The 15053-nt window shown below is 42.8% G+C and overlaps 1 protein-coding gene across 2 annotated transcripts; it reads left to right on the top strand.

The window, feature by feature from the left end:
• The first annotated feature begins 57 nt into the window (after positions 1-57).
• On the top strand, positions 58-1353 carry gnrh3 (gonadotropin-releasing hormone 3). 2 transcript variants are annotated; one of them, XM_084948149.1, is made up of 5 exons: positions 58-255; positions 362-386; positions 459-601; positions 740-820; positions 1146-1353. In XM_084948149.1, exons 1-5 carry the CDS (start codon positions 163-165, stop codon positions 1197-1199), a joined length of 396 nt encoding a protein of 131 aa, XP_084804275.1. In that variant the 5' UTR covers positions 58-162; the 3' UTR covers positions 1200-1353. The 2 variants fall into 2 exon arrangements, with proteins under 2 accessions (XP_084804275.1, XP_084804276.1); XM_084948150.1 differs by lacking the exon at positions 362-386 and having other exon boundaries at positions 217-255.
• Positions 1354-15053: the final 13700 nt, after the last annotated feature.

Here is a 15053-nt window from a genome sequence, read left to right as displayed (position 1 = left end):
TGTCTTTTTGTCTGCCTCTTTACTGCAAGCGCAGTGATGTTTGTTGTTATATTTTTAATGCTGTGTGAACTGTCACGGTGATGTCAGCATATCTGAGCACTTAGCCAACTCCATTAGTAGTATTTTGTGTCCCATTAGTCAGTGAATGTGTCACACCTGCAGATGGGGATTATAATCCTGACAGCAGCCTTGTACAACACCTATAAAATCCCCCCACTGCCTAATGCGACACATGCTAACAAGGCAAATACAGAGGTGAGTCAGTAGTCACTTAAATTTGTTCAATGTTCATTAAGTTAAAAGTACTCCTCTCCTTAATTACTATCTAAAATGTTTACTAGTGTCTGGTGATGCTTTACAGTCCCTGCTCTGCAAGCCAAGGAGCTGTGAGTAAGGATACTGTGGCATTATTGTTTCTTTTTGGGTTTTTTTTACTACAATTTTGGCTTCCCCTGCAGTTCTAATGGAAGCAGGCAGCAGAGTTATAATGCAGGTGTTGTTGCTGGCGTTGGTGGTTCAGGTCACCCTGTCCCAGCACTGGTCCTATGGATGGCTACCAGGTGGAAAGAGAAGTGTGGGAGAGCTTGAGGCAACCATTAGGGTGAGTAATTATAATATGTGGAACTGAATGAAATGTTAAATTGGGGCAAAATGTAACAGGAACGACTAAAACACTTCAAACCTGCTGTTAATGGGATCAGATGGGAACATCTTCTAAATTCTCTTTTACTCTACATAGATGATGGGCACAGGAGGGGTGGTGTCTCTTCCCGATGAGGCAAATGCCCAAATCCAAGAGAGACTTAGACCATACAATATAGTAAGTGCCTATTATGCATAATTTATCACCAATGTCTAGTTCAATTGTACAATATTAATGTACACTACACCACCAGTGTGTTCCAAAGCGGCAATGACAATATACAAACTGCTCAGCGACTGTTTTTATTTTTCCCTCTTCGCATGAAAGAATATGGGTGTGACTCCTTTTAGTTTTGGGAGTGGTGATAGATGTACTGCAAATTTTTCTCTCTTGTTTGGTATCTACTGAGCCTACATATCAATTCGAATTGAAATATTTTTAGATTAAATATTTAAAGAAGCAGCTCGAATGACTGACTCGTGTTTAATTTTAATCTCTTCAGATTAATGATGATTCCAGTCACTTTGACCGAAAAAAAAGGTTCCCTAATAATTGAAGAGCTACATCATTATCTGCAGCACATGGGAAAGATCGCCCGGCAACAAGATGGTGACTTCAGCAAATCATTTGTTACGCAGATGTTAATTATTTGTTATCGGTGGTTAAAGCCTTGTAAAACTGTAATAAACTTTAAAATCCAGATTAGCTAATTGTGTATTGCTCAGTGTGTTTTTTATAGATCTTGTTGATCTTGTTATTGGAGATTAAATGATATAAAATGCTCTTTTAAAGCCTTTAAACAGATTCAGCTGCCTTTGTAAAGCAGACACGACCGACAAGCATGACAAACTTGTGACACAACAATCTTAGCATGACAACAGCTGGTGATTAAGTCAATTTATTAGAAATCAATGACTTAATTGAATTTGTTACAGTTTTGGTAATTCCATTTTCTGCCACACCAGTCACTTGCATATGCAATATGGAAAATCTCACCAGCTGATTTTCCTGCTCACACTTGAATATTGATTAGACACCTACCTAAATATTTTCTGCTTTTAATGTCCGCAACTGCTTTCTGCTAATTTAGGATAACTGCAGTCATCCAAAACAGACCAAGAGTAGAACTTTATTTCCCCCCTCTCTGTACAGGAAATTGGTGTTCATTAAAAAAATTGGAATTTCATATCAGGAAAGGAAAAGAATCAGCAGGGGGCATATGTTTTAAAGAGAACTCATTTTCTGGCAAAGCCCCACAGACAGAGCACCATACTAATCGCCTGGTGCATAAGGGGCTAGGATTCATGAACTGTGCTGACACCGGGGAGGCCCGGCATTGTTAGAGCATGGTTGTAATGCACACCAATGAACCCAAACCCGCTGGCACAACTGGGAAAAGGTGAACATTATAAAAGCACATAGAATTAAAGCGAAATTAAACCACATTCCATTGCACTTCCAGAACAATGCTTGTTCATTTGTGATACTTCACGTCATTGGTTTAATATTCATGGTTGTACTTTGCACAGCACAATCATTTCCTTTGATGAGGAAAGACTTAAGTATTTTTGAAAAGTGTTATGTTATACTTTAGCTCCTTTGACAAAGTTACAGGGGAAACTATTATCCTGGGTATTTTCTTCTGAAAGTCACGATGAGACTTCCTTGAATTGATTTACTTGAGTTTATGCTTCGTGGCGTTTTCAGTAATTTTGCAACATCTTCATAAAAGATAATCGTGCTTTTATAACACATCCTAAAATACAGTTTTTATTTAATTTGGTACACTTTTGTGGGGATAATTAATGTTCACAGATAAAACATAAAATCCCATAAATTCCCTTTAAATAATCCCAAAGCATTTGCAGTGAAAGCCAACTTTCTCCCTCCCAGTGTCCTCATCAAGGACCTGCCTAATTGCACGTATATCAGGACAACAAAACCTGCTGGTATCTATGTTTCCAAATTTGATTTAACCTCACTTTCTCCTTCCCAGACCCCCTGGTGGATATTCACTTTGTTTACCTCAAATTAAACTTCATATTGTTTACAGCCTCCTGGTCCCTGAACATTTTATAGCATTTTAGAATTATTTCTTTATTTATTTTTTGTAATGATTGTAGAGTTGGGATTCATTTGAATGTTTCCCTCATCTGCATGAAAATTATATAATTAACTTTTGATTAACCAGCTCAGTTGAGTTGGTTCCCCCATGCACACTGGTGAATAGTACCCACCGCATTTTAATGACTGTTTTCCAATTGAGTGGCGACCTTTTCATCAAAGAGCCACAACTGGGGCTAAACAACGGATAGAAAATAATCACGGTGAAGACAATAGTAGAGGCCGACAGGCTAGGATGTCACCCTTAAATATAACAACAAAGATAAAAGCAGCTTTACAGCATGTAGAGGCTGCGGTGAGAGAAGCCAAGTGCTTATGCTGCTGGATGCCCCATTGTTAAAGCAGTGGAGGTCACGTCCATTGGCATAGAGAGGGAAAGCACAGGAAGCTGAGAATGGCCCATTGTTACATGTCCTTGCTCAGAGGGAATTCCATTATGAAGGGCAATACATTTTTGATACTTTGATTTTTGTGCCATTCATTTGTTTGAAAAACAGAACATATTTGGATAATGGCTTCAGGAAAAAGGGGGTCTCAGAGCACCTCCATCCAAGGCTACGGCGCAGCATTAACACACCTGCCAATCAAGCACATCCGAGCAGATGTGCATCCTTGCGCTGCCTACCATCAAATAAGCATTCTATCATATGCATAATATAGTTTTCATTTCATCACTATTATGCCCCTTGCACCGTGTGTGTTTCTGATGGGTCATAGGAAACTTTTATTGAAGCGGAGTGTATAATAAAGTCATTTTCCAGGTGCTTGTTGTGGCTCTTATTATGAACAGAATGATAATTTCCCCTGGAGGAATCTGGCACTGCATATCAATTGAAGTTTAGTGTGGGTCTTACTATGTTCCCGCAGGCTATAGTAGAAGGCAAAGTCATCTTCAGAGAGAGTCTAAATGTCAGGGAGGTCTTCAAACACTTTTTTCCCAGAGCCTCACTGAAAAGGGTCTTTGGAACGGCTGTGTCTTGGAATTGATATGGTAGACGTCAGGTAAAGAGAGTGGCTGAAGGCTTAATGTAAAACAGGTGAAATTTAATTGGAGAAAATGTATTTTAAAGACTAGGGAAAGGTTAATAGAAGAAATGAAAATATTAATGCTTTTCTAGAGCCGCGTTCTGATGTTAAGCATTTGTTCAGACAGCTGCTCAGGGACTTTTTTTTGCTATGTCGCCTCATCTCCACATGGTGACACTCTTGAGCTGTGTGTTTTGAATCAGCTTGTGGATGCCCATCTCTCAGCAATTCCATCACTTAAGTTGGAGAAACTGTTATTCCTCTAAATCTAACAAAGGCTTCATTCAATCATCCCAAACTCTTCGACAATTGCTCATTTTTGATCCCACTGTCTGATGGAGTTTGTGTCTTATTTTGCACAGTTTTGCAGCAGGCCTGCACACGGCCGAGAATTAAGCTCTCTCTAAAATGTGGAAATTCGCATTTCCTCAATGGAAAGTCATGAATTTCTGAAGCGTTCTTAGTTTTGCATTTGCAAGACATTCATTTATTTTATTCTACTTTTCTCCCCTTGTTTCGTTGAGTGAAGTCTTCAACTACAGCTAGCTATATGGTAACAAGTACAGTAGTGAATTGGCCTTCCTTCTCCTTCTTGGCTGGCAGGGAACCTTCCTGTTGTGATCCGACTTCTCTCCTTTGATCAAAGAACAGTGTTAAAGCACTGGGAGAAGGAGGAGATATGAAATATGAATGAATACAGCTGTGTTTTGATGGATATGTCTCAAAGTATCCCAGTAAGAGACTGCTAAAGGCCAGGAAATCTGTTTGTGTTGTGGAAATAGGCTCTTCCTCGCTTGTTTCTTTACCAGCTTCATCTTGGGTAGCTTTTCACTTCATATTTTAGAGATCCTTTGTTAGGAGAGAGATCAACCCCTTATCCATGCATTTGTAGGAAACTGTTCTAAGAGGCGCTAGTTCATAATATATATCATTAATGACACCATTTCTTTTGTTTGGTCTTGAAAACACCTTTTGAACAAAAAGAGCGGCAGCCATGAGAGGGGGATATTTATTATTTTTCTAGGGTAGACCCAAAGTTCTCACAGATGGAATGAGATCTTATATGAGGTGATGGAGGCTTTGTCACTCGTTATGTCTGTGATTCCATTTCCTTTTCTAAAACCCCATCGGGGAGCTCTGACTCATTTTAAAGTTGGAAGCTGATACTGTGGTGTAAAACTAACATTCCCATATGAATTAGGAAACTGTCAGCGCTCAGAGAGATTTCAGATTTTTAGAGTTAGATGAACTCATCTTTTAAATTACTCTTCTTTAATAAACAACGATAATAAAAAGAGGTGCTCGTAAAAATAATTATTAAGAGAGACTGTAAATGAGAATGGGTGCCTATAGATGTGTTTTACTCCGCAGCACGGCTCGGCTGTCTAATTAACAGTCATTTAAAGACTCTCTTTAGTCATTTAGGTTTATATTAACTAAGATTCAGCCTTTGGACTCATGTCAGGACAATGTCTCTGGGCTACTGGAGGTTCAAAACTTTCTGCATGGGCTTTATTAGCCTCACTAATAGCTGGGTTCCCCAAATGCCAGGCTCCACCTCTGCTGGGAATAAGGTCTCAGATCCTGTCAGAGAGGGGTCGCACTAACCAACTGTAATCTTTAGGGTTCTCCACTCCTGCTGACCTACATCTAACACCAGCTCCATCCCCCCCCCCCCGTTTACCTCCAACCGCTATCCTTTCCCTCCCCAATCTGGTCTACCCATCCCACGTCAGTTATGCCACCCTTGGCTCTCCCTCCCACATCTTACCACCCTTGTGTGATAGTATCCCTCCACCCATCCCACCCCATGCTTGTTCCAGCCTTGTCCGGCTGGCCACAGCGAGGAGCACGCCTTATCCTGTGGTAACAGCAATTAGCAGAGTAAAGCAAGCTGTGGAGAAGACTGGATCCCTGTCCATGTTTCAACCCCAGATCATGAGTCTCCAGCCTGACTTCAAGGCAAACCATGCAATTAGCTACAATAATGATAATGTGTTGTAGGGGAACAAAGAGAGGGTAAAACAGACTACTGGTGTGAGGGAGAGAGGGGTGCTAATAGTAGGGGGGTTATTTGAATGCCCTAGTGCAGATAGGAGACCAAATCAGACTGATTATCAAACGTATGATGAATTACATTTTTCCTCTAATTATCCGTGCCTTTTATGTGTAAACCAACTGAGTGAATTTTGCATTCTAGACATCTACGGTCAGTGGTCTTTGGGCATCACACTGGGGTTACAGCTTTTATTTCCTCTAAGAAACATACAAGGAGTTACTCATGTGGCTAAGCTGATGGGAAGAGGGGAAAGATGTACTGACAATTTTCTTAGTTGACTTAATTAGATACTTTCAGAAATGTTTGGCAGCGGTACAGGAATGGAAAAAGGGAAAGTATGTGGTTTGATGTTTGACTATCGCAGATGTGTTGACACAGAATCAAAACATGCTGGAAACAAACCACAAAACCCAGACCACAAATAACAGCATTTCAAGTCAAGGCTGTGAGTAGATACAGTTGAGAAGCAGACGCGCTGCCTTGGTTGGAACACAAAAGTGCAGCACCTATTCTCTCCGCTGTGAGCAGAGACCATTCCTACAGTCTTACATCCAGAGGTTTATAGAGGATATTTTGCTGGGTGTTGTGCAAAACGAACCGTGTCCCCAGAGCAGCAGCAACTTCACCTTGGCGGAGTAATGCTGTGATATTCTGTTTATTCTTCACTCACTTCATTTTACTCAGAGGAAATCCTCTGGAGATGGCTTATCTTGGAGCTGGAACAGGTGCACTCTAATTTACTCCTATTGCTTGGGGAGCCCAGGGGCCCCTGTAGAGAAGAAAGTAGCGATGTAGCACACTCCACTGTAAAGCACAAACAGCCAGAGAAAGAGCATTTAATCGAAAGAGAAGAAAACTGTGAGCTTTGAGAGCAGCCGTATCATTTGGATGCAGAAAATCTCCCCTACTTTTTTTGTCTTTTTTGAAGAAAATGGACCTGTCATTTAATTTAATTTTCATTTCGCCAACAGTGTTTACTTTGTTTGAAACTGTCATGCTACATTCGGCAAAGCACCAGATGACATAAAGGACCTGTTGTGTTACCCCTGCATCATAATACATTTCCTCGGCATCCATTCCTGAAATATCTGCAGCATTTAAGGCTTAAAAAGGGTTTATAGTATCTCGGATATGTGCCTCTTAAGTTTAAGTGTACGCAAATGTGTATGCTATCACCTATTTGTTTTAGTAATACTGCACATTTTCAGCCAGGAGAAAAAGTTTGTTTCATCTTTTACCCTCATCCCTGCATTCACCACGAAAGAGCTAAGCTTTCAACTTTGAATTACTCTCCAATTCCTTTTCTTTAGAGAACTATGGTTTTGAAGAGTGGAGCTGGTATGTTATTTGTTCGGTATATTATAAGTCTGAATTCAGTCAGTATTTTTGTTTTGTGTTGTTCGTCTCTTGGGAATTATGCAATCAAAGCAGATGCCTCAAGCAGTCTAGAAAGCGCCCCTTGTGAATAAGAGAAAATCTTGTACACAGCATTTTTTGTATGTGTGTATGAGGAAGGGGGGCATGACAACAAAGCAAATATATGGCATTGTTCTCTGTATACTATACCCGTATGCTGCACCTTTTTTAAAAGTGAATATAACCATCACACCTGCATACATTTAAATGGTGAGGAGGGGGAGTGTCTGACCATTTGACTCTGCTCAAATGACAATTTTGAGCCCAGCTGATGAAGTGCATATCTACAATGTGTGCACCGCTTTGACTGATGCGATGGAGGTTCAACCGTCAATGCAGTGGATCCCTATGATGGAAAATAGGCTTGAAAACTGTGTTGCTACTGGAATTCCACATTGTACAAACAGACATTTCCCAGAAAACACATACTAACACCAGGGAGACAAACGCTTTGCCCCCCTCATTCCTGCAACAAAAAGAAAAAAAAAGAGTGAACACAAACAAGAGACAGTAATACAAGGACAACAAGAGAAATATTATATACACTTTTAATGAGTGTGCCTGCTCCAAGCTTCTGTTTTTAATCACCTTTCCATGTGACATAATTTGCTGCAAGATTGTATATGCTTGAGGGACTTTCAGTTCTTGTCAACTCAAGAGCATTTGAACCAATCAATACCTGTCTATCCTGTGGCACACTCATAGTTGGCCATTAGGAAAGAGCTGCTTAAAGTAAGCTCAGCCAATACCATTAGCCCTAGCCTAAGGGCAGTTCCATGCCTTAGTCAGGGTAGGCACCTGCCCCCGTCACCCCCACCTCACCCCCTTAACCCCCCTCCACCCCTCCCCCTACCATTAAGAACCTCCCCTGAGACATCATTTGGACACATCGGCCAAAGAGCACTTCTTTATTCCCTCTCTTTTCTTTCCCTGGCTCCACCAAAAATCAATACATCTCCCCTTTTTCTTATTTTCACAATTTTGCCTCAATATTATTCTCTCCTACTGCCAGAAACCAACGGGTTATCCTCTTTTTTTTGTCTTTTCATCTACAATTTCCTGTGACTAATGTCTCCACACCTCGTGTTTCAAGGGAAAGAATGGGAAAATAATTAAATTATCTTGTCATGTTGATATCAAACAGAGCGTGTGTGGAGAAACATTTTGAAAGCACCCAGTCATCCTACATTTACTTGCTCCTTTTTTAACCCTTTATATATGTATATACATACATACATATATATATATATATATACATATATGTGTGTGTGCCATTAAGAAAGTTGCTTTGCAAACTCAGCAGATTGTGTAGCTGTGCTTAAACTGAATCCTTTATTTTTGACACTCAATAAGGGAGACATCAGAGCTCAGATATCTTTGCAGTAATGAGTGAACTTCCTCTGTGTCAGTGTTTTTCTGCTTCAACCATGTCATAATACCAGGCCCCAGAGAACAGTGCAGCGTACACTGTAATGATTCCTGACTGCTTCTAATTTTATAGCAAGGCAATGACTCCACACAGCACAAAGTTTGAGAACAAGTCATACAATATAATGTCCTTAGAAGGGCCGCGGTCACTCTGTTATGGTCCTCCCAACCCTCTATTTTCAATAGAAGCAGCAAAAGTGGGGTACTGCCCTAAATCTTGGCCAGAGCTGTTTACGATAATAACTCTGAAGAGTGATAGCTGGTTCCGCAGCGCTGGCGATTTCTGTGGCCGCCTATATCGATCGGGGGGTCCTAATGAGCAGCAGCGGAGCTGTGGCTAATGGTGTTGTGTCTGGTGTCCGTGGTAAACGCCCACGTTGAGATTATCATTCCCAGGGGGAGTGAGAAAGGTTTTGCCAGCCCAAGCCCTCGGGGTGTGAGCGACACACTTCAGGGGTCAAGGTAAACTATCAAATGAACAGCCAGGCCTTTCCCTCCTTTGCTTTGAGTACTAGGCTATACCATACTACACTCCTACTGTTACACTTAAGTTTCCGTACAGACCTGTGTGATCCAAAGTCAAAACCACATGCATTCCTTGATATTTTTTTTACTTATTTCAGTCCAAACACAAGAAGAGATTATAATCTCACCACTCTGTTGCAACCATGCTTTATCGCTTCAGTTCTTTGTCTCATTTCTCTACAGTAGTTGTAAAAAGCAATTACTGGGGCATTGATAGGGACTTCACCAAACTGCCTAACTGTTATTAAGAGACCTGAAATGAGACCTGGCTTGACAGACTGATAATGGCTTATTTGACTTCAGAGATCGCCCTGGCACAAACACTCTAGCCCCTTCAGATACCCATGGCAGTCATTGTCCTTTGCTATGCATGGCCATTCTGGCAGTCTTGAGTGACGTCCAACAAGTTCAGCAGATTCAGAATGTAAGTGCACACCAGACAGTACGTAGTATCTTCAAAGAAGGAGCTGAAACAGTCCCATTGTAATGAAGGGAGGTGCTGCTCCCTTCATAAACCTGGCTTGGAAATGAAACCTGCTGTCTGCTCACATGTGGGAAGGGGAAACTCTTGAAGCTATGTGGACAATTAAGTTGCGATAAAAGCGCAGCAAAAACACATCTTTATTACCGCAACCACCTTGTTGATTCCACAGACATTCCTCTGTGGATTATGCTTGATGGTATTCAGCTCAGGGTGCGTGCAGAGCATTAGTAGGGCACATTCTAATGAAGTCAAACCAACACGCGGCACCTCTCAGAGTCATGCCCTGTTTGGAGCCACACTTCCATGTCCTGGCAAATGCTGAGCATGTAAAACAGAACTGTCAATTATTCAACACGAACACGAGGATGTATGGAGTGACACGGGGGGTGGACAGGGGCCGACTAAGCCTCGGGCAGATAGGGGGTACCACTTTGATGTGAGTGTGTGGGCCTGCAGAGTTGAGCAAGGTGCACTGGGTAATCTGCTAGAACACATCCATCCCACCTCGAGCCGCGGCGCTACTTCATTTTTCTTTCTCCTCCCTCCCAATGCCGAGCCTCTCCGCACCCTTTATGTCCTGCCCCGCTTTCCCCTCTGACACGCGCTCCCTCTCTCGCTTCATCCCTGCTTTGCACAGGCATAAACAAACCCATGTGCAGACGCACAAGCGCACACACACATGCAGCGCGCGCACATGTGCGTACACACATGTAGCGACATGAAAGCAAGCCCCCTTTGTTCATTAACCAAACAAGAGCAGGCAGCACTTGTTACAGATAATAAAGTTGTGAATGGCTGATTTTTGGGGAAACAGCGTTGTTGCAGTGTCACAGGAATGGCATTACTCATTTATACAATGAATACTAAAAGTTCCTCTCTCTAGAGTCTCCTCTCGTAGTCATACAATAGCAAGCTTAATTACATTAAGTTCTGAGAAGAGAGAAGTTAATGGATGACATTTTGCTACACCATGAGTGCTCCTTCCAATAACAATAGAAACCCAAATAAGACCTAATTAATATGCATAGCAGAGCCAATGAACTTAATTGTCAAGTTGCTTTTATCAACCTGTCAAAGGATTGACAATTAAAACAGCCTCCGTTAAAACTTTAATGAGAAGCAAGTAGGATAGAGGGATGATGAGGGAACAAAAAGACGCAAGCTTCATCCGTCATGAAAGACGCTACAAGACAACTACCCATTATTATTTCCTATCAGGATAAAACTATGCAAATCATATTATGCATTTTTAAATAATGAGTCAATGAGTAATATTTAATTTATTACCTATACTCTTAGAATGAATATTTAACGCTGTTTTTAAGTTGATGAATTCATTAGATAATTTAGTGTTGAGTTGTAACAGGAAGTCTTTTTTTTCTTTCTTTCCTTTTTTTTTTGCTTCTTACAGTGTCCTTCAGCATGTGTCAGTTTTCAAGTTCAACAAGTAAACTTCTTGAAGTCTTCTCTCAAGGAGGCCAGAGAGCCTCCTCAATTTCAGCAGAGCCCGAGCAGAGGTCTGTACCTGAGCTCAGGCTAAGGCAGCATTTTGACTTGAGTTTTTATCCCAACATTGACACCAGCATGTCTATGTTTCAGAGGGGAGTTAAAACTGCTGACTCACTCCCAGTGCGCTGGTTGTTGTTCTCCCTTACAGATGTGACCGTTAATAGGCCTGCATCCATAATCATTAGTGTGTCTCAGTGCACAGGTACCCGATGGGCCCCATGCGTCTGCCATTTGGTCTCGGTTCACTGTGCTTGCCTGCAGATGTGAGCGAGACACACACCTGCTCAGGGGCTCTCAAACAGACCGGCGCCATCCGTCACAGCTCACGCTACACTCGCTCTGTCGGAACAAGGCCTTGGTTCCGGTCCAATGGCCCTCAGACTGTAGGTCAGTGGCCGTCTCTCGTGATGAACCCACCCTACCATGAATCATATTCTCTCGTCCCTTTATACCCACTCCACTCCATCCAACCCAGCCCTCATCGCCCCTGTTCATGGTTCGCTCTTTTCTCAAACAAGCACTGAAGCACACTGTGATCGCCCAGGTGAGCCAGGTAAAGACAGCACCTTAAAGAGAGACATAAACTAATGATCATGTTTTCCCACATCATGCACTCTCTCTGCCCATAAGCCACTGTGCACTCAATAAAAAAAAAAAAAAAGAAAGATGGGGGGGGGAGAGAAAAAAAAAACTTTCGTGTGGGTCTTTCACGGGCATCAGGCCACGCTTCACACTACATTTGTTGATGTGTGCATGCATGTGCACGTCTCATGCCAGCCCGCCTCCCATCAAGTCCTAATGAGGCCAGCTGGCTCTGTGCTTGGACCAAACCAAACTGGAGAGACGGCACAGTCCTGGCTCTCTCCGCCTTGTACACCCCTCCTCCCAGAAGCCTCACGCCTACCCTCCCTCTCCTCCAGATATCTTGGAGAACCATGGACGGCTGAGCACACAAGGCAGATTTGGAAATGGCCAGTGTGTTTGTTAAAATCGACGATGTCTCCCAGATCCCTTGGCCAGGCCCTGAATTAGAAAGTCTACGGCTGCAACCCCAGACCTGCCTCCCTGGTTGCTTACCACTACACAGTTTTCTGCATCTACAACAGCAGTGATGTTGAGGTCTGCTGTGGAAAAGCGGAAAGGAGGAGATACCCCGAGGCATAGTCAAGGGAATATTCTACCTGACTATGGAAACAGAAACAGCCAATGTTACATATACCTACAGTAACTACAATAAAAACCCAGACAGATAAAACAGATCCTAGACAACATGTCATAATGTACTTTTTTAAGAAGCTAAAAAAATAAAAATCCAACAGCCACAGATATAATTCCAAGTTTAGGGTTTGTAATTTCTTAGCTGCTTTCTTTTTTAATATTTTTTAATATGCATTTTTATCTTATTATCGAGAAGAGCATTTGTTATTGGACTACAGCACTTAACTTCACTGCAGACTAATTAGAGCCATTTTACAACTATTATTGTTGATAAGGGCCAAAGAGGTCTGCAGAGAGACTTGTATTGTCCAGGCTATTTCTTGGCATGCAGTTATGTCCATGTGGGTGAGTAATTCTAGCTCCCTTGCAATGTCTCCTTGACAACTAACAATAATACACCTCCTCTTAATAGCGCAAGAAATCACACACAAGATGTGTTGAGGCACACTTGGAATGTGTGTGTGTGTGTGTGTGTGTCTGCTGTGTATCTGTATACGTATGCATTGGTCACACATAAATAATGCACCTTTACGTTCATGCAAAAACACCTTTATGCAGTCAGACCTTAGATCGTGTTCACGACAGCAGCCTACATGTGAGTTTTTTTGCCCAGGAAGAGAGACTGGACCAGGGGGAACACCTTAACAGGTAGCCCTGGGGTGCTTAACAGAGTTCGGGCAGCCAGGGGGAGAGAGTGGCTCTGGGAAGCTGTACCACCACTATCCTCTCTGTCCACTGATTATGAAGCAGGTCCCAGACGGGTGCCTTTAGGAACCCCCCAGGCTACTCACAGCCTCCTTCTCCTCTGTTACAGGATCTGTCGCTGGGGGATTCGACTGAAGTGTGAAGAGGGGTGTATGCAGGAGACATGCTGAGAATTCTAAATAGGTACGTGCTGATTTCATTTATCTCTGTGTAAAGTTTTGTTCTGGTTACAAATTTGTTGGAAAAAAAATTACAGTGTTCACCTCCTGTGTGGGATTGATTTCAGATCATTTGTGAATTCACTTGTGTATTCCCCAGGTGTAACTCTGCATGTCTCAGCTGTTGATATAGTCAAACTCCAAACCAAAAATGTCTCGTGTAAGTGCTACGAAAGCTGTGAGGAAAAGGTCTCAACACTTGGGCTCAGCTATAACCCTGTCTTGAGTTATGATGACGTCCCAAGTTTGCAAAAGCCCTCTGGCTTCAACTATCTCTGATGTGTGTGCGTGTGCATGTATGTGTGTGTGTGTGTGTGTGTGTGTGTGTGTACGTGTGTGTAAAACTCCTTGCAAAGTCCAAAAAAGAAAGAAAAAAATCATAACTAATGAGCCCATTTAGCGCCCAGCACCTGACTTTGGCCCGTGATCTCCGGGAGACATTAGAGGCAATTTGCCATCGACTTCAGGGCTCTTGTCCCAAACGTTATCAATGAGCTTGTCAGGTAGAGACCTAACCTCCCTTTGTTTCCTCCCACACCCCCCTCTCTGCTCCAGTCCCCCAGCCAGCTCCCCGGGCCCCCGAAGAGGAACCAGCGGCATGATGTCACACACCTGTTTGGCTGGAGGCTGCGGCCCGGCGATGCTTGCAGCCGTGGGTGTCGCGCTGGCACCCCTCGGCCTCCCCCAACCCCACCTCACCCCACCCTTGTCGCTCCCTGCTACGCCCCGTGGATGTGTCAAAATGGCAGATGATGGTTGGGGTGTGTGCAGCTGCTTGGGAAGAGGAGTGCCAAGGGCGCTCATTTCCTGCGGTGAGTTTTAATTTGCTCTACCCGCATCTTCTGAAGAACCCTACCCCCACCACACACACACACACACACACACACACATGCACACATGCACACACATTCATCTATTCCTATAAACTTACCTCATGTTACACACACTTGCAATAAACACACATACTGTATACAAGTCTGCCACCACCCAAGGGGGCAAAAGCCCCACATGCCCAAATAGAGGTGAGTGCAAAGGAGGGGGATAACAGGATGGTGCCAGACTATAGTTTTGGAGGCACACTTTTCTTGAAACTTGCGCAGATGATCAAACCGGTGCCTGTACAAATCACTTTTCAGAGGCGTTCAGCTGGGTAAAAAGAGACAAGTCACAAAACCTGCGGATAGAATATGCGGCTAGCATTGCTACGCTATGCGAAGGGTCTGTGTCTCTTGACATCTGCTGTGCAGTTGTCACTGGTAACTTAAATCCCCATTGATCAGACAGCTAGAGTGAATTTGTGTTGCTGTTTTTTTCTAACTCCCACTTTGCCAACAAACCCATTTTCACACGGGGCACACGCATATACCTGACAGTTACACCCAAACAAGCCTTGCTGTTTACTTGAGAACAAACACATAGACGCCAACCAGCAAATCTATTCTCAATACACACATCACCCTAGACGTAAAGAGATTCAATTTTCGCCTACCGGGAGTGTTTCCATTTTTTTTTTACGCAACAATTTTTTTCTTTCTCTCCTGTGTCAAGACAGCTGCCTTTGATGTTAGCATCTAATATACAGGGCTAAAAAACTATAGTTTGCTGTGAGCTGACAGATAAAACAGTGCAAGACGCCATTACCCCGCAAAGCGGAATAATGAGGAGACCTGAACACACAGAAGACAGGAGCCCAGTTGA

This window comes from Perissodus microlepis, chromosome 13, assembly GCF_051167445.1.
Source record: "Perissodus microlepis isolate ML-2025 ecotype Zambia chromosome 13, ASM5116744v1, whole genome shotgun sequence".
NCBI classification, from domain to species: domain Eukaryota; kingdom Metazoa; phylum Chordata; class Actinopteri; order Cichliformes; family Cichlidae; genus Perissodus; species Perissodus microlepis.
The sequence above is the reverse complement of the archived record's forward strand: the minus strand, read 5'-3'. Positions and strand labels throughout refer to the sequence as shown.